The sequence below is a fragment of the Antechinus flavipes genome, chromosome 5, assembly GCF_016432865.1.
Source record: "Antechinus flavipes isolate AdamAnt ecotype Samford, QLD, Australia chromosome 5, AdamAnt_v2, whole genome shotgun sequence".
Taxonomy (NCBI): Eukaryota; Metazoa; Chordata; class Mammalia; order Dasyuromorphia; family Dasyuridae; genus Antechinus; species Antechinus flavipes.
The window spans coordinates 236934320-236954318 of NC_067402.1; the positions used below are offsets into that span (position 1 = coordinate 236934320).

Here is a 19999-nt window from a genome sequence, read left to right on the forward strand (position 1 = left end):
GCATTCCTGGTATAAATTCCATTTGATCATAGGTATTATCCTGGTGATAAAATTGTTGTAATCGCTTTAAGATTTTTGCACTAATATTCATTAGGGAAATTGTTAATTTTCTTTCTGTTTTGCCTTTTCCTGGTTTAGATATCAGCATTATCTGTGTCATAAAAGGAATTTGGTAGGACTCTGTTAGGGCCCAGTAGGGCCCCTTGCTTATTGACCAGCAGAAACTCAAGGCCTAATAATGCGGAGATAATGATGAGAAAGAGAGCAGAGGTGATTCAAACTCCGTTTATTGAAGCTTCTATGAGCAGTCTTAAAGCCTTAGTTACGTCAGCATAAGAGCTCACTCAGGAAATCATACTAAATAACAGGGAATGTCATGTCCATCTCAGACATGCCAGTTAGTTCAACAGGGGTAAGGCTCCTTCCGCTCAGTGCCATCTTGTTGTCCACAGGGGTGTGGCTTTTTCCTCCCAGCACCATCTTGTTCAACCCTTATAGCAACGCCCTCAGTTTACCTGAATTGTCCTTCTGTGCAGTTGTCCAAATATACCTGAGGGCTGGCAATCCCTTACAAGACTCTACCTAATTTTTTCAAATATTTTATATAGTATTGGAACATTCTTTAAATGCTTGCTAAGAGGGTAGCTACATGGGTTGCTTCTCCCCCACCCACAAAAACATGTTTGGTAGAATTCACTTGTAAATCCATCTGGCCCTGGAGATTTTTTTTTTTTTTAAAAGGGAGTTCATTGATGCCTTTTTCAATTTCTTTTTCAAAGATGGGGAAAGTATTTAATATCCTCTTCTGTAAATCTGGGCTATTTACATTTTTATAAATATTCATCTATTTCAATTAGATTGTCAGATTTATTGGCATACAGTTGGACAAAATAACTCCCAATTATTGCTTTAATTTCTTCTTCATTGGCCATAAGATCACCCTTTTCATTTTTGATAGAAAATCTTTTTTTTTTTTTTTTCCTGAGGCAACTGGGGTTATGTGACTTGCCCAGGATAACACAAGTAGAAAGTGTTAAGTTTCTGAGACCAGATTTGAACTCAGACTTGACTTCAGAGGTGGTGCTCTATTCACTGCGCTACCTAACTGCCTCTAGATAATGTATTCTTAACCAAACAAGAGGCAGAGGAAATTACAAAAAGATAAAACAAACTAATTTGATTACTTGAAACTGAAAAGCTTCTGTAGAGACCATATTAATGCAATTAAGATTAGAAGAAAGATGGTCAAATCAGAAAAAAAATTGTATCAAATAATATATTTATACCTATCTATATATAACAGCCCAAACAAATGGTCAAAGGATATGAGGACTTCTCAAAAGAACAGCAAAGTATTTGCAGCCATATTATGCAAGATGCTCCAAATCAAAAAAATAAGAAATAAGAATCAAAACCTGAGTTTTAACTCACAAAAAAGGGGGTGGGGAAGAAACAACAAAAATGGCAATAGTCAATGCTGGAAAGGTTTTGGAGTGACAGGAACACTAAATACACTATTGGTGGAGTTTTATATTTGGAAAACAATTTGGAAACATGCAAATAACAAAGTGACTAAATGACCATCAGAGCAGATGTCCACTGACGAGAGAATCTCTAAACATACCAGTAACACATGAATGTAATCAAATATTATTCTTTTGTAGGAAATAATGTAGTCAATGCATACAAAAAAGCATGAAAAGACTTAATAGCATGAACTGCTGTAAAGTGAAGTCAGTGGAATAAAGAAAATTATATATATATGTATACAAAATAAATGTATATATATGTGTAAAAATACAAGATATAAAATCTAAAACTAAAACAAAATAAATGTAAACTATTCAATGAAAAAAATTGGATGCCACAAAATTGCAAAGATCAAGCAAGACTAGAATGAAAAGATGTGAAAGGACATCCTTGGCTCATCCCTTTGTGGAGAGCTTTTTAGATTAGATTTTAAAACATTTTTCGGTTGTGTTACTTTTTTTTTTCTTTCTTTCAAAAAAATACTATATGTATGCATACTCCTTGATTTAGCAGTGTCACTACTGTGTCTGTATCCCAAAGAAATAATAAAAGGAAAAATGATCCACATGTGCAAAAACGTTTGTAGTAGCTTTTTTTTTTTTTTTTTTTTTTTTTTTTTTGATGGCAAAGAACTGGAAAATGAATTGGATGCTCATTAGTTGGGGCATTTTCCAGGTTATGAATATATCATGGTATATGAATATAATGGAATATTATTATTCTGTAAGAAATGATTAAAAGTGAACAGAACCAAGAAAACATTGTACACAGCAATAGCAAGATTTTGTTGATCAACTGTGATAGACTTAGCTCTCCTCAGCAATACAATGACCCAAGATAATTCCAGGAACTTTGTGATGGAAAATGTCATATGCATCAGAAAGAGAACCTAAGAAAACTGAATGCAATTGAAGCATATGATTTCCCTTTTTCCCTCACAATTTTACCTTTTTGTTGATTTTTCTTTCCCCAATTAACTCATAGAAATGTTAAAAACGAGTGTGCATGTATAATATTAAAAAAAAAAACTTTAAAATACTATTTGTTGTATAGAATAACCCTCTGGAAGTGGTGAAAACTTGGGATAATTAACTTTTAAAAAGAATTTAATAGTTGTAAAGATAAGAGCATGACTCAAATGAACAAATGTGAGGATACTCCGTTCATAAAATTAGGTTATAACTGCATATTTTCAGACTTTTTCAATGTGCTTAAGATCATCCTTTTTAAAAAATTTTATTTGAAGAAACAAAGAAAAAACAAAATAGATTATCATGTGCCCAGCAGAACATGAGGATTCAAAATATATAAATTACCAATTCATGTATATGTGTAAATTATATTCATAAATGTCCATTTTTATTTTCCTTGTAAATTGTTCTTTGGTTCTTTGCTGTGTACCTTATTTTATTCTTTCCTCCCCTTTTTATTCCCCCCACCCACTCCCAAGCAAACTAAGAAAAAAATGTATGTATATGTAGATATACATGCCTTTCCTATCTCTGCTGCCACTTTAATTAAGTTCTGCTCCATAACTTGCCTTGCTATTAACCTCCCCCCATCCAAGGATACCAACCTTGTTTTCTTTCCTCACCCTTTGCTACCCCATCTGCCCATCCCTCCCCCCTTATTCTTTATAGATTTTGGAGGGTGTTACACTCTTCATGGTATATATGTAGTGTTGCCTATTAAACCCATTCTCAATGTGAATTTCAGAACCACAAGCCATCCTTTCCCCTTTAATGCCTGTCTATTCTTCCTCAGCACCTCATTTGTATTACATGATTACATGTATTTTTAACCTTACCTCTGCCAATCTTTCTTTTGAGCTTCTCTATTGTTGATGTGAATCTAAAACACATAATATACATTTTCCCGTGTAAAAACAAATACAACAAAACAATCTGTCCATGTTGAGTTCCTTAAAATTGATTTTTCATATTGGCTCTTAATTGTTAAATTTTCTGTTAAGTTCAGGTTTGGTTGATAGAAAGTCCTGAAAATCTGTAAATTCATTTTATATCCAACTCTTCTCATTCAAAATTATTGATAATTTTGCTGGATATATTTTTGGTTGCAGGCCTAGTTCTTTTGATGTTGGTGGAAACGATTCCAGGACCTGCATTGTATCTGTTGATAAGTCCTGTAAAATTCTAATGTAGCTCTAGCATATCTGAATTGTTCTTGTTTCTTGCAAAATTTTCTTTGATCTGGGGATTTCAAAATTTCGCACTATGTCTGTTTTTCACAAAGGATCTGTTTGAGATGGTGATCAGTGGATTTTTTTTTCCTATTTCTATTTTTCCATCATGTTCTATCATTCCAGGAAAATTTTTTTGGATTATTTCCTGCATTATTGTGTCTTCTTTTTGGTCACAACTTCTGGAAGTCCAATTTATATGTTCTCTTCTTGATATGTTCTCCAGATGTCATTTTTCTTATATTTCACATTCGGTTCTATTTTCTCCTTCTTTACAATCTGTTTTATTTCTCGCTCTCTCATAGCTTCACAGGCTTCTCCTTGCCCAATTCTGATTTTCATAATTGGTTTCATAATAAATTGCTTAATTTTTCATAAATTTATTCTTTTTCTTGGATGGTTCTTTTTAAAAATTTTTCCTCACTATACTCAAAAAGTTATCAAACTGTGCATACCCTTTGATCCAGCAGTGCTACTACTGGGCTTATACCCCAGAGAGAAGGGAAAGGGACCTGTATGTGCCAAAATGTTTGTGGCAGCCCTGCTTGTAGTGGCTAGAAACTGGAAAATGAATGGATGCCCATCAAGTGGAGAATGGTTGGGTAAATTGTGGTATATGAATGTTATGGAATTATTGTTCTGTAAGAAATGAAAGCAGGATGAATACAGAGAGGCTTGGAGAGACTTACATGAACTGACGCTAAGTGAAATGAGCAAAACCAAGAGATCATTATATAACTTCAACATTCTGTATGAGGATGTATTTTGATGGAAGTGGATTTCTTTGACAAAGATCTAACTCAGTTTCAATTGATCAATGATGGATAGAAGCAGCTATACCCAAAGAAAGAACATTGGGAAATGAATGTACTGTTTGCATTTTTGTTTTCCTTTCTGGCTTATTTTTACCTTTTGAATCCAATTCTCCCTGTGCAACAAGAGAACTGTTCGGTTCTGCACACATATATTGTAATTAGGATATACTGTAACATATTTAACATGTAGGACTGCTTGCCATCTGGGGGAGGGGGTGAAGGAAGGGAGGGGAAAAATCAGAACAGGAGTGAGTACAAGGTAGAATGTTGTAAAAAATTACCCAGGCATGGGTTCTGTCAATAAAAAGGTTATAATTACGAAAAATAAATAAATAAAAATGATGAAAAAAATTTTTTTTGAGTTCTTCTATAAACTTTCTGGGCAGGGAGCTATTTCACATTACTCTTTGGGATAGAATCTTTTTCTTAACTAAAATGTCCTCTGAAGATGAACCTTGGTCTTTCCTGTACCCATGTGTTTTAATGATTGGGTTCTTTCTTTGCTGAAGACATATTTTTTAATAAGACATATATATTAGTGTAAGCACCTTTAACTTTGGGGTAGGGGGATAGTGCCTTAAACTTCTCTTCAGTTCTCTCCACTCTGACCAGGAACCCCAAATCAAGACCTCCATCCTCCTCCAAGTGCCCACAGCCAGTAGCCTCCCTGCCCCACTGGCTTCTGCAATCATTAAGTACTGGTTCCTTCTCACCCAGGGCTGCATTTCAGCTCACAGGTAGCTCTAGTGTTTCCAATCAGTGAGATTTATTCAGTCTTCCTAAACCTAAACCCAAAACCTGACTTAATAGTCCAAGAGGTGAATATCTCTGTGGATCCTGCTGAGGCTTCAGTCACACTGAGTTCATCCAAGGCTCCTCACTTTGTGTTTTTGCAGGTCTAGTATGGATGTATTTGTTTGCACTTCAAGTTAATCCCCAGCTCCAGGTCTTTCTTCAGATTTTTTCAGGTTGTATCAGAAGATACAACCTGCCCCAAGTCTTGATTTTCATTAGTCTACGTTCTCCCTGAGGTGCAAATTTTTCTATTTGTGGGGGAAAATCAGAAGAGCTTGACATTTATCAACATACTCCACCATTTTCCCAGATTCCTTCTGTCTTCTCTTTTCTTTCATTTTTGTCTTTAAAAAGACTGTTCATTAAATGGGATGTCTCTTGGAGAAAAGACAATGTAGGGTTAGTAGAAATAACCATAATGATGTAAAAAACCCAAGAAATTCATAAAACTATATAAAAAATATTAAAAGCATAAGTTAAATGGGAGAAAATCCTTAAAAGCAAGTTTCTCTAATAGGCAATATTTCGAAGATGAAATCAAAGGTATCAATAAACATGTGGAAACATGATGTAAATAATAATTGGAAGTTCCATATCATATCTCAGACTGACAAAATTAACCCCTCCCCCCCAAAAAAAATGCAAGGTAAGGAAAAGGTATGAGGAGGATTATGTGGGAAAACAGATGTAGTCATTCTGGAAAGGAATTTGGAAAAATTCTTCAAAATCTATTATACTGTATATACCTTGACTTAGTAACGCAATTGGGGAGATGAGAGGAAAATGATCCACATTTATAAAAATACTCCTATAACTATTTGTGTGGTAGCAGAGAACTAAAAATTGAAAGAGACTCATAGAACAAGTTATGATATATGATACAATAGTAATTGTGCTGTATGAAATGAGGGGATTGAAACGATTTAAATAATATTTTTTGTTGTTGCATTTTAGGCTGGCTTATCAGCCAGATTTAAGTTTTATTTAACAAAATACTTCTCTTAGCTATCTATTTTTTTTAAATAATAGCTTTTTATTTTCAAAATCTATGCAGAATTTTCAAACCCTTGCAAAACTCTGTGTTCCAATTTTTTCTCCCTCTTCCTCCCTTCTTTAGACAGCAAGCAACCAATATATGTTAAACAGTGCAATTCTCCTATACATATTTCCACATTCCATCTGCACAAAAAAATCAGATCAAAAGGGAAAAAAAAAGAAAAAGAAAACAAAAAGCAAGCAAATAAAAAAGGTGAAAATACTATGTAGTGATCCACATTCAGTACCCATAATCCTTTTTCTATGATTCTCTCCATTACAAGTCTATTGGAACAAGTCTGAATCATGAATTAAATAAAGCCATGTCCATCAGAGTTGATCATCACATAATCTTATTGCTGTATAAAATGTTCTCTTGGTTCTACTCACTTCACTTAGCATTGGTTCATGTCTCTCCAGGCCTTTCTGAAATTATCCTGCTGATTGTTTCTTATAATACAATAATATTCCATAACATTCATAAACCATAACTCATTCAGCTATTCCCTAACTAATGGGCATCCATTCAAGTTTGCAGTTCCTTGCCACTACAAAAAATGCTGTCACAAAAATTTTTTCAACATGTGGGTCCTTTCTCCTTTTTTTTATGATCTCTTTGGGATAGACTCAGTAGAAACACTGCTGGATCAAATGCAGAGCTTGATAGTCCTATGGGCATAGTTCTAATTTGCTCTCCAGAACAACTCCACTAACAACATATCAATGTCCCAGTTTTCCCACATCCCCTCCAACTTTTATCATTATCTTTTCCTGTTATCTTAGCCAATATGAGTGGTATGTAATGTAGTGATATCTCAGAGTTGTCTTAATTTGCATTTCTCTGATAGTGATTTAGAGCATTTTTTTCAGATGACTAGAAATGGTTTTAATTTCTTCATCAACATGTCTGTTGATATCCTTTGATTATTTACAATTGAAGAATGACTCGGATTCTTATGAATTTCAATCAATTCTCTATATATTTTAGAAATGAGGCCTTTATCAGAATCCTTGGGTATAAAATTTTTTCTCCAGTTTTCTGCTTCCCTGCTAATCTTGTTTGCACTGGCTTTGTTTGTACAAAAACTTTTTAACTTAATATAATCAAAATTATTTGGTGTTCAATTATGAGTTCCAATTCTTTGGTCACAAATTCCTTCTTTCTCCACAGATGAGAGGTGAACTATCCTTTGTTCTCCTAATTTGCTTATAGTATCACCCTTTATGTCTAAATCATGAACCCATTTTAACCATATCTTTGTATGGGGTGATGGTCCAAGTCTTGCTTCTGCAATACTATTTTCCAATTTTCCCAGCAATTTTTGTTGAGCAGTGAGTTCTTATCCAAGAAGTTGGGGATTATTATAGTCATTGACTATTATGTCTTGTGAGTCTAATCTATTCCACTCATCTTTTGCAAAACTCATTAGCATTTTCCTTAGCCAGTTGTCTGATCGTAATATTTCTATAGCTGCATTTTCTCCAATAGTTCTTGTGACAGCTGTTTGCAAATGTCCCACAAAATCCGCAAAAGGTTCATTGGGACCTTGCTCTATTTTTGTGAAGGCTTTACCTTCATCTTTCCCTGGAAGGGAACCTCAAGCTTTTATTGCAGCAGTAGCAATTTGCTCATACATTGTTATGGGATAATTAATCTCTGCTGAATTCTCTGCATATTGACCTTCACCTACTAGTTGGTCAAAGGTGACTTGTATATTAACTCCTGTTTGCCTATTTCGCTGGGCTTGAATCTTCCATAATTCATGATACTCTGAAAGCCACAACAAGTTTTGTCCAGGTTCTAAACATGTCCTTGCTATGGATTTTCAATCACTAGGGCAGTGGTTCTCAAACTTTTGTTCTCAGTATCTTCATGTTGTTAAAAAACTATCGAGGATCTGTTCAAAGAGTTTTTGTTCACATAGGTTATATTTATAGATATTTACTATATTAGAAATAAAAAATAATTTTGAATTTGTAGACCCTCTGAAAGGGTTTCAGAGACCCCAACAATTCTTTGGACTACACTTTGAGGACCACTACTAGGGGTTAGGATTTCATAAACCAAATTATTTCCATCCTTTTCACCTAGTTTATTTGGCACCTATCTCTCCTGCTCTTTCTTCTTTTTCCTTATTCTAACACTTATATAATTTCTTAAAGCCAGTTATATTAAATTATATGTATCAAATGTATTTTTGGAAATTGAGTTTGGATTGGAATTGTAGCATTCACCTAGTTGTTCTCCTATTAATTTCCACTTGTCTGAATTCAATTCTTTTTCCTTAGAGAACCAAGGAGATGTATACTGTACAGTTTTTAAAAGTTCAGTGATCTGCTCCCAGATTATGATCAAACCTTGGCTTTTCATAAGTCTGACAATACTCTACACATTTTCCTTGAATTGGAAAAGAAGGCTGTTTTCTAAAGATCTGTCCCCTGATGCATTGTTGGTGGAGTTGTGAACGAACCCAACCATTCTGGAGAGCAATCTAGAATTATGCCCAAAAAGTTATCAAAATGTGCATACCCTTTGATCCAGCAGTGTTTCTATTGGGCTTATACCCCAAAGAGATACTAAAAAAGGGAAAAGGACCTGTATGTGCCAAAATGTTTGTGGCAGCCCTGTTTGTAGTGGCTAGAAACTGGAAATTGAATGGATGCCCATCAATTGGAGAATGGCTGGGTAAATTGTGGTATATGAATGTTATGGAATATTACTGCTCTGTAAGGAATGACCAGCAGGATGAATACAGAGAGGCTTGGAGAGACCTACATGGACTGATGCTAAGTGAGATGAGCAGAACCAGGAGATCATTATATACTTCGACAACGATATTGTATGAGGATGTATTCTGATGGAAGTGTATTTCTATGACAAAGAGACCTAACTCAGTTTCAATGGATAAATGATGGACAGAAACAGCTACACCCAAAGAAGGAACACTGAGAAACGAATGTGAACTATTTGCATTTTTGATTTTCTTCCCGAGTTATTTTTACCTTCTGAATCCAATTCTTCCTGTGCAACAGGAGAACTGTTCAGTTCTGCAAATATGTATTGTATTTAGGATATACTGCAATATATTTAACATATATAGGACTGCTTGCCATGTTGGGGGGGGAGTGGAGGGAGGGAGTGGAAAAATTGAAACATAAGCGAGTGCAAGGGATAATGTTGTAAAAAATTACCCTGGCATGGATTCTGTCAATACAAAGTTATTATTAAATAAAATAAAATTAAAATTAAAAAAAAAATAAAGATCTGTCTCATTTTAGCTGAAATACTAACTTTAGCCCTTTAACAAAATTTCCTTGTTGTAGTCACACTAATTTCTGGGTCGAGGAGACTTTTCCACTAAAATCAGAATCAGAGACTGAAACCACTGAAATCAGGATCATGTCTGCCCCAAGTTAGGCGCCAAAATGTAATGTTCTTTTCTAAAATTTAATGTTCTCTGGGAACAGGTTTCTTGGGGGACTTCTGGAGGCAGCCTTAGTTTTTTTAGTTCAGTATAATCATCCCAAATGCAAACAGGAGTTAAAGTCCAAATCCTTTATTGTATCCTTCAAAATCTTACCTCCTTCACTTGGGGCTTAGCTAGTTTTTCTTAGAGCCTTCTGTAGTCTTGGTTCCGAGAGCTTGAGCTGCCTTTTCTGGCTTGTGAATCTGCTCGACTGAATTCTGGCTGAGGCTCCAAGAGCTTTTAGTGGGCTTGTCCTCCCTGGCCCCGAGACCTCCTTCTTATATATCCCACACTGAGTACACACCAATCATTATGTCACTAAGAAACCATTATTTGTTGTAGGATTAAATCAATACTAAACTAGATTTAACCACTGTCTCCTCAATTCTACTTACTTAGCACCTTGTAAGAATCCTAACAGGTATCCTAATTCTAAGAATAGTTTTCTATTATAATATGGTTTCTTTTATAATATTATATAATATGACTTTGTTTGAAAAAGACTTCTGTGACAAAAAAAATAAGGATCATCAAGGGACTAGATTAAAAATAGAAATGAATTCATTGAATGATACTTTTATCTGCTTTTTTTAATCTAACAAAGGAACTTTTAAAAAACTTTAATAGAGTACTTGATTCCTTCCTTGCATATGAAAAATAAGCATTTTTAAAAATACCTTCTTGCTAATAGAGAAATGCAAATTGAAATCCTGAGGTTCACAACTTCATTTTCATCAGATGATGAAAAAAAGAAATGACAAATGTTGTAGAACCCATAGGAAAACACACACAATGATACACTTTTAATGAAGCTTTGAATTGGTCTTGCTTTCTGGAAAGCAATTTGGAAACCATCAATTGGAAAATAGCTGAACGAACTATTGAGTGAATAAATGCAAAGGAGTATTTTTATGGAAGGAAGAGTTTTAGAGAAATATGGGAACACTTTTACTGACATATTATTAAATACCAGGAAAACAATTTATACTAAAATTTCAGCATTGAAATACAAATAACTTTGAAAGACTTAAGAACTTTGATGTTCTTAATAATTATTGAGAACAAAGGTCAAAAGTGACTCTAGAAGACCAATAATGAAGAACTTAACCTTCTGACAAATACTAATGGACTAATACACAAAATGAGAAGCACAGGATAATATTAGTTTTGTTTGACTATGTTTACTGTTAAAAGGATTATTCTATGGTGGGGAGAAAAAAGTGTTTGATAATTTAAAAAATAACATTTAATTAAAATTACTTCATAAAATATAATTTTTTATCACAGTATGAATTTTCTATTTTTTTGCTTGATATTTTGCCAGTTTTAAAAATGAAACAACAGAACTTTGTCCAAGTGTTTTTAATGTACTTTGGCATATCAGGCCATATATGGGTTGCCATGGCTGCTAAATATCCTTATTCAAAGAACATATCTACATATCTATATGTGTACATTTCATATACTCTATAACCTGATCGCAAGCTCCTGTGAACAAAGATTATCTTTTTTCTTTTTTGTAAAATAATGCTTTACAACGCACAGAAGGCACTTAATGTTTGTTTGATTTAGCTAAAGTACTGGGTGTATACTCTCTCAACTGACAAAGGAATGCTTACATTACTGAAATATGAGCTAATTTTTTCCAATACAATTAAAAACTCCACTTACTCTACTGACATAAATGGTAACTAGGACAAATCTAAATAAACAGAATGGAATCTTCAGCGACAATCATCCTAATAGAGTATAATTCAATTTAATGAAGTAAAAAAACCAATACATACTAAGAGTTTTCAGTCCAAACAAGATATAGTATACTATACTATATAGTATATATAGGCTTTATAGTTAAAGACTATATTTATATTCAATATAAAATATATTTATATCTATATATTAGACAATAATAGGATTTATACTTAGGCAGTATCTAATTTAAGTTTGTCAATTTACAGATAAGGAAATGGAAATTCATTGAATTAGAGGAAATTTCCTAAGGCCATACATGTAATAAAAAGGAAACCTGGTGTCTAATATTTATGTCATGTACAAAATTTTAGAATTCATATATACTAAATTCAATTATCAAGACTGATATAGGCTTCTCAGGAAAAACTAGAAGACGTGCATGATCAGCTTATAAATAATTATCACATAAACATGTAATTTTCTGCATCCTATACTTTTTTTCCCTCAAATTTTGAAGGAAAACCTCCCTTTTCCCCACCAAGATTAAAGGGGCTTATTATGTAAGGCTGAATCAATATAGAAACCAAAGGTGGTTGTCAGTTTTCTTATTTGTTCTTTCTTCAGATTGTGCTGAGATTTTCTTAGAGATGATTTACCTTTTGACTCTACATTCTTCCCAGTCTCACAATATTACACGTTTATCATATATAGTTACATAAATACATTGTACATGCATTGAACAATGCATACGTGTATTGTATAGCTCAGAATCCTTGCACCTCTTTAAAAATAAGATAGCACTATGTTGGCTTCCTGTTAATTTAGTAAATGGTGAGAGATTCAAAGGGAAAAAAAAACATACTATACACTATTTGTATGTTTTGGAGCAAGTAATTTAATCTCTCTTGGGTGGTTATTTATCATAAGGAAGTAGGACTAAATGATCTCTAAAGTGTCTTTCCAAGTTTACTCTCATAAGTAAAATATGCTATGAAGTTATGTCAGATGTTATTTTAGGTGGTAGAGATAAAAATGACAAACTGAAAACAATCCCACCCTCAAAGGGGTTACTAGTTCCTTGACATCCACATCAATATTCCCACACACTAATTCTTCTACTCTCAAAACCCATCTTGAAACATGACTGGTAAATATTAGACAAGTTAGAGAGCCCTGACTTGCTTTCCACTACCTCATTAGTTTAGTGCTCTTCTCTTCTTTTAACTCACCACAATGCCAACCATTGCAGGAAAATCAACCCTTCAGACCATCTCCTTTCTGTTTCAACAAGAGCACTTTGTTTTCATAAAGCAAACAAATTTCTCCCCATTTAAATAAAACATTAACCACATGATTCCATTTCTCCTTCTTTAGAAATTGAAATACCAAAGCAAAAAAAAAAAAAAAAAGAGGGAAATGGCTAAATATGGAACTTGTTCAATTCACAGGAACTAACATTGTTCTAAGAGCCATTGCTGGCTATGAGAATTATGAGTAACAAGACAAGAAACCAAGAATGAAAGAAACTATCTAGTCTTCAAAATCAAGGAAAAAATTCAGTTCTCCTCACTTCAAAAGGATATGCAATTTATGGAAACAAGTTTCGATGGTTTTTTCCCCCCATAGCTGAAGCAAACATTTTTCCTGAATTACAAACTATCTATCCATGGACAGATTTTTCTATAAAAATTATGATGATGCTCTGTCAACTTTGTTATTCTAAAAATATCTAACAAAAAATTTTGAGGTAGAAGAAAGAAGTATTTCAACTTTCCATTTCAGGAATACATTTAAATCATATGACTGAAATAACTGATTATAAGAAATTTATAGCTATAATTTGGTCCATTACATTTACTAATAATATAATATCATACTAATATGCTATTAAGACTTTCACCAAAATTCTAATAGCAGAATAGGTACCTTTCACTTCCAGGATGTTCAGCAAAGCTACAAATAAAAATTTTACCACAAATATATTTTATCATATTTAAATCAAAATCTGATTTTTAGCAAAACAGTTGTACAAGCTTTAAAACAAATAAAAAGATGCTATTTCACATAAAATAATTATTAATAATGTCTCAAAATTTATACTAGTTTTCTATTACTTTGTATAGCTTGCTTTAAGATATAGATGTAGTTTAAACATGTAGATTTTAAACATGATTGTCACAAAAAATATTTTAACATGTCAAAGATGAAACCTCAAAAGGCACATGTAGATTGTCGATGGTTAATATCACATTTCCTTAGAGACAAAATGTTTGTCTCTGTAAACTTTATTCTCACAAAATTAAAGTGAGGTTAGTGCTGACTAAAAAATATAGCTAACATTCACAGTTTCATATTTTAAAAATTGTGTATGAGGTACATAGCTCTTCACTTACATACCCTTATTTTTTTCTTCCATTGGAGAATGACAGTCAACAGAATCACATAACCTAAAACTACTTATCAGAGTCCAGAATACTGGATTGAAAGAAAGCAATGATTAACAAAACTTCAGTAACAGGAATGTCTTACAAGTTACACATATAAGGCTCCAACTTATTCTTCATAAGAATAGAACATTCCCCAATTTACTCTCTCTGGTAAAGTTTATCTGGATAAATGATAAATAATACCTTCCTAAACATTTATACACTATGTAAGAAAATCATTCACACTTTTTTTTTTTTTTTTTGGCAATAAGTCTTCAGCAACAAGATTCACCTTTCCTTTGATGATCGGACATAATTATCTCTTATACTTTTTGTTAGTTGTTTCATGAATATTTTGTGTATTCTCCCACAGTAAGTATGTACAGTCTTTTGTAGTTCCAGTTCTAATGGATGTAACAAAGAATGCACCTTATCATCTTCAAAAGAGCACTAAAAGTGAGAAGAAAAAAAAGGAAAGTCAGTTAAAAACAAATTAACCTATGATTTGATTAAAGATAACATTGTTTTTTGCTATAGACCTAATATTATGAAGGTAGTATTTGTCTTCTTACCAATGAAGTATTAAATAACTCTTTCCATGATAAATTAAATAGCAAACAATTAACAAGCATTTAAATGTTTTCTATGTATACCAGACACTGTGCAAACTCTGAGAATATAAAAAGCATAAAAAGGTCCTTGACTTAAAACATCTACCTTCTAAAGGGAAAGAAAAATACATAGTTACATACAAAATATAATGAGTAAACGCTGAGAGATTAGAAAAGACCACCTACAAAATGGCGCTTGAACTGTATCTCAAAGGAAACTAGAGATATTAAGAGTTTAAGTAAAGACTAAGAGCCTTCCAGGAATGAAGGACATACTATGTGCAAATGTAATGAGATAGAAATGGAATCTTTATGAGAAACAGTTAAGATAAGCAGACTGGAAAATTAACAAGAGGTCAGGATGTGAAGAATTATAAATTTTCCACAAAGAAATTCAAATTTGATCCTACTCACTGGAATTTGTTCATCCTAGATATTACCTATATATATATTAGGGAAGATATATAAAGAAGGAATATAAAAGTCTAGACTTATGATTTTGATGGTATGTAAACCACCTTCAATAAATGTAGAGAAGCAACTCATCAGCTGTTTATACTTTTACACAATGACTTAGGACACCAGAACACAGTTAATGCCAGATGTAGGCCCTGAACCCAGGTCTTTCTGACTAAAAGGCAGTTTAGTCTTTTAACTTAGTCTTAACTGTCTAAATATGGCAGAATATTTATGATAGGCAATAATGGGAAATAAGATTGATTAGAGAGAGAACAGATAAGGACTGTGCTGAAAGATGATTATTTTGGCAAAAGTGAAAAGAAAAGGTCAGAGGGTGAAAAAGCAAAGTTGGCTAGAATCCTGCTTAAGGGAGGAGAATATGAAATAAGAGTTAAAAGGAATGTGGTAGTGATGAGCAGATGAATGGTAGATGTGATGGGCAGAGAGAAACTGAAGCATTGATGAAACTGTTCCCTGGGGTAGGCAGGGAAAAGGCTTTCATAGAGATCAGGTTAGCTCCATGGTCCTACTCTCTGTGGAGATCATTCAGTGAGAAATCCAAGTTATATCAAACTGCTGAGGTTAAATTTTCCCCTATAAATTTATTTATAGTCCATGTCATGTTTGCTGCATTCATTTGGGTCAGGGGTCAGTCTACCACAACACTCTGTCTTTTGGTATCTTTCCTCTTACCTTCCCTCTTCACCAACCCACATGTCTCTCCTACCCCACTATTCCTTATGTTGTCTCTCCTCTCAGACCCCACTTTTCCTCCTTAATAGTTTCCTCTTTTAGGATGTTAAATCCTTTAGAGATTTAAGATTTCACAACCTCATGGGTTGTCCTCCTTCTCCTAGGTAATTCTAAGTCCCACTAAGGAATATGCCCTTTCCCCATCATTAATTATTATCATTATTAAATATGTAACATATTATATAAATATTATCATTAATTATTAAAACTCCTTTCTATGCTCTCCCAACTCTATTTCATATTCACCATTCCTAGTGTCTATTGTATCTTTTCATTTTGTCTGTAAACTCTTCTAAATAAACCTACCTTTTGCCAAAGAGAATGGTCACTGTGAATTCTTCAAAATTTGGTAGCTTTTATTATCTAGTGCCCCAATAATAACAATTAGTGCTGTATCAACTACATCAGTAGGATCTGGTTTTCCCTGTTTCCAGTAAGAAGAATTAGTTTTAACAAAGTGGTTTGGGTACCTGATTGACCCTGACTTTCCTGATGCACGTGCTTCCTGGTTACTTAAGGGCATAAAAAGTCTTATCCATGCTCAGTGATAGTCCCACCAACTAGGTAAATTTCTGAAAACCATATGAATTGCCAAATACTTCAGTATAAATGAAGTCAGACCCTGCTGACTAGATAAGTTTCCATATAGAGAAGGAGAGTCTCATACAAAGAAATCATATGCCATTGTATGAACGTCTCAATTTGTTCTAATAGCAGTTCTGAACAGGAGTAGCATTAAGTCTTGCTTTTAACAAAGAAAATAAAAACAATATAATGACAGAGAAGTGAAGAAGAAAATGTGGGTTGGTAAATAGTGTCAAAAACAGAAGAACATCAAAAGGAATGAGAAGTTTATTTATTGGTAGTCCTTGAGAAAACAATTTCAATGGAGTAGTAGAGACAAAATTAAAATTACAAAGGATTAAATAGGAAGTTGTTAGTAGTACAGAAATGCAGCTAATAAGTATAAATTGTTACAGCTGTGTCTAATTCTTCCTGACTGAATTTTAGGGTTTTCTTTGCAAAGATATTGGGAGTTAAAGTAGTTTGCCATTTCCTTATAGATAAGGAAAATGAGGCAAAACCAGTAACTGAAGCCTATTTGAATTCACAAATATTTTTCCTGACTCCACGCCTGGCATTCTATTTGCTGTGCTATCTCAACCCTAATATGAGAGTATTAAATTCAATTCTAAGTGCCATAACATAGGAAGTATTTTTCTAAAGTTCAAGGAGGATGGAGAAGGAATGGAAGACTAAAGAAAACAAATTATTTACTCTGGAAAAGATTATTTGTCTTCAAGAATTTGAAAGCCTGTCATATAGAAGAGTGGTTAGACCTGTCCTATTTGGTCCCTGAGAAGTAGTAGCTATAAATCATAGAAAAGAGAAAACTGAGTTAGATAAAACTGAGTAAATGATTAGAGCTTTCTTAAAATAAAATGGATTGCTCTTATCTAAAAAAAAGGTTTTTCTCACCTAATGTGACATAAAAGGAAAATAAAATATGTTGGAGGGAATGTGAGAAAATGAGGACTTTTGCAATGTTGGTGGAACTGTAAATTGATTCAACTGTACCAAAAAGCAATATGGGGACTATGTCCAAAATTCTATAAAACTGTGCATTGACTAAGCAATACTCAAGTATCTCAAAGAGATCAAAGAAAAGGAAAAAAGGGAAAGACTTGCATGTATAAAAATATTTACAGCAGTTCTTTTTGTGGTGGCAAAGAATAGAAAATTAAAGGAATTGAGGAATGGCTAAACAACATGTAGAATGTAATTGTGATGGAATACTGTAATGCTATAAGAAATGACAAGTCAAGTGGTTGCCAAAACAATTTGGGAAGCATTATATGAACTAATACACAAATTTATTGTAATAGCAACACAACAACGATCAACTATGAGACTTAGTTACACTAATCAAAACAATGATCCAAAACAATTCCCAAGGACTCATGCTGAAAAATGATATCCATCTCTAGAGAATGATAAACTATGAAGACAGAATGAAGCACACTTTTTTCATTTTCTTTATTTTTCTTGCCTTTTTTCCCCCCAACATGGCTAATTGTTTTACATTTACTTCAATATGTATTAATAATATTATACAGCTTGTTTTCTCAATGGGTGGAAGAGAGGAATGAGGGAGAGAGAATTTGGAAGTTAAATTTTTAAAAAATGAATGTTAATAGGGATAGCTAGGTGGTGCAATGGCACCAGCCCTAAATTCAGGAGGACTTGAGTTCAAATCTGATTTCAGACACTTATCACTTCCTAGCTGTGTGACCCTGGGCAAGTCACTTAACCCCATTGCCTCAGCAAAAAAAGTAAAAAATAAAAATGAATGTTAATAATAAACAAAAAGAAAAAAATAGTGTTTCCATTTTAATACTAGATATATTCAAAGAAAAATAGATATTCCCTAGATTAGACACCCTCTTTAAGCCCCTTCCACTCCAGAATTCTATCTCTTTCTAGTTTTATCTCTCACTGTTACCCTTTACAAACTTTTTATTTTGGTTGCTGAACTTATTACCATTTCTAGAATATGCTCCATGAGCTTTCCTAGCTTTGCCTACACTATTTTTTTATTTCTGTCTCTGCCAATCTCATCTATATTTATCTAAAATTTAACCTATGGGTTAAAATTAAAACAAAACAAAACACTACTCCATAAAATCTTACCTGATTCTGAATATGGAAGATCAGCATCTTGTATTTTCCAAATAGCACTTTGCTCTAACCTATTCCATGATGTTTATGATATTCCACTTTGGATATTATTAATTTATACATATATTTTATCTCCTTTTTTTGTACTCTAAAGTCCCTAGAGGACAGTAATGTTTTCATGGTCATTTCTAAATCTTTCCAATCTTAGTCCAATACTTAAAATTCACAAGGAATGCTACTTAAGTCATCTAAGGAAAAGTGCCACTTCCATTATATGCTTGCAAATACAGTTCAGTACCTGCACTTCAAATGATATTACATGAACTTATCTTGGTCACACAACTAAGCAGTATGTCAGGAGATACTTGAAAGATTATGGGGCTTCCCTTTAACTATTCACAATTCATTCTAAGTTAAATTACTTCACATTTTATGCTTTAATATATGGGAAACATATCTCACCCTAATTACAATGGATGGGGCTAGAGTGAAGAAAGTGTGATGAATAGAAGAATTTGGAGAAGAAGATAGAATGGTTAAGATTCTACTTTCCTGAAAATATGACTAAAAGAGCAAATGCTTACATTTCGCAGTGCTTCATAAACAGCTCTAAAAACTGGTTGCTTATCATCATGGTAAACACCTCTGTTACCATGGAGAATAAAGATTCCTTCTTCTTCAGCTTCTCGGCAATTACTTCCATATATACAATGATCAGGCCGATAATTCCATTGACATGGAAAAACAAAAAGGCTTTCTAAATGTAGAAAAACATATCACAAGAAAGATTTAGAGATGAGCATAACTCTAAAAACAAACAAAATGTTTTCTACAGAATTAATATTTGGGAAGGATTTTAATATTTAATATAGAATTTTTACATGACAAAATTTATCAAAATCCAAAACAAAAATGTGTCATTTAGAATATGTTTAATTACTCACATCTAATTACCTGGATTATGAAAAAACATTATATTTAACAAATCTTGATCTCCCCATGTGATATTAAGTTTGTATTTTTTAAGTAATGGCATAAGTATCTCTCCCCATTGTAAACGAACAGTTGTCATGTCATTCTGTAAGGAAAAAAAACACATTCAGATTATATTTAAGTATAGTTTCAAAAGAAAGTCTCAAATTTATTTGCAAAATTATTTATCTGTAAATCACACAAAAACTTATTGGTAAGGAAAAAATAGCATTTAGTCCTTCTTAGTATATTTATTCTTGGTTTCCCATATGAAAATACTTTGTGATTTTCAGTTATGAAAAGTATAGGTTAAAAAAAAGGGCCTAGTAATTTAAATAAATTTTACTGGAAATTTTCATAGGAATTTATGTTTATAAGTTCTGAGCATATGTAAATGGGTGTGTATAAAATGTATTAAATGTCAAACATATATATTTAATGTTCCAGTTTTGCACTAATAGTTCTTTACCCAATATTGATGTTGGAAATAACAGTAATTTGGACTGCTGGAACACTTAAAGGTAACTAGTTGTAGGTTAATGAATTTAAATCAATATATAGTGCA

At 33.0% G+C, this 19999-nt stretch overlaps 1 protein-coding gene across 5 annotated transcripts in view; it reads right to left on the minus strand.

Annotated features, from left to right (window-relative positions):
* Positions 1 to 2750: 2750 nt before the first annotated feature.
* GXYLT1 (glucoside xylosyltransferase 1) overlaps positions 2751 to 19999 on the minus strand; it is a 65615-nt gene continuing 48366 nt past the window's right edge. For 3 of the 5 annotated variants that reach the window (XM_052000867.1, XM_052000869.1, XM_052000865.1), the window contains 4 exons: positions 19417 to 19540; positions 19047 to 19219; positions 14253 to 14410; positions 2751 to 5717 (listed from right to left, as the gene is read on the minus strand). In XM_052000867.1, the coding sequence (XP_051856827.1) occupies positions 5687 to 5717; positions 14253 to 14410; positions 19047 to 19219; positions 19417 to 19540 (486 nt within the window). In that variant the 3' untranslated portion in view covers positions 2751 to 5686. Of the gene's footprint in view, positions 5718 to 6352; positions 14411 to 19046; positions 19220 to 19416; positions 19541 to 19999 lie in introns of those variants that run through there. The other 2 variants (XM_052000866.1, XM_052000868.1) reach the window with 1 other exon arrangement.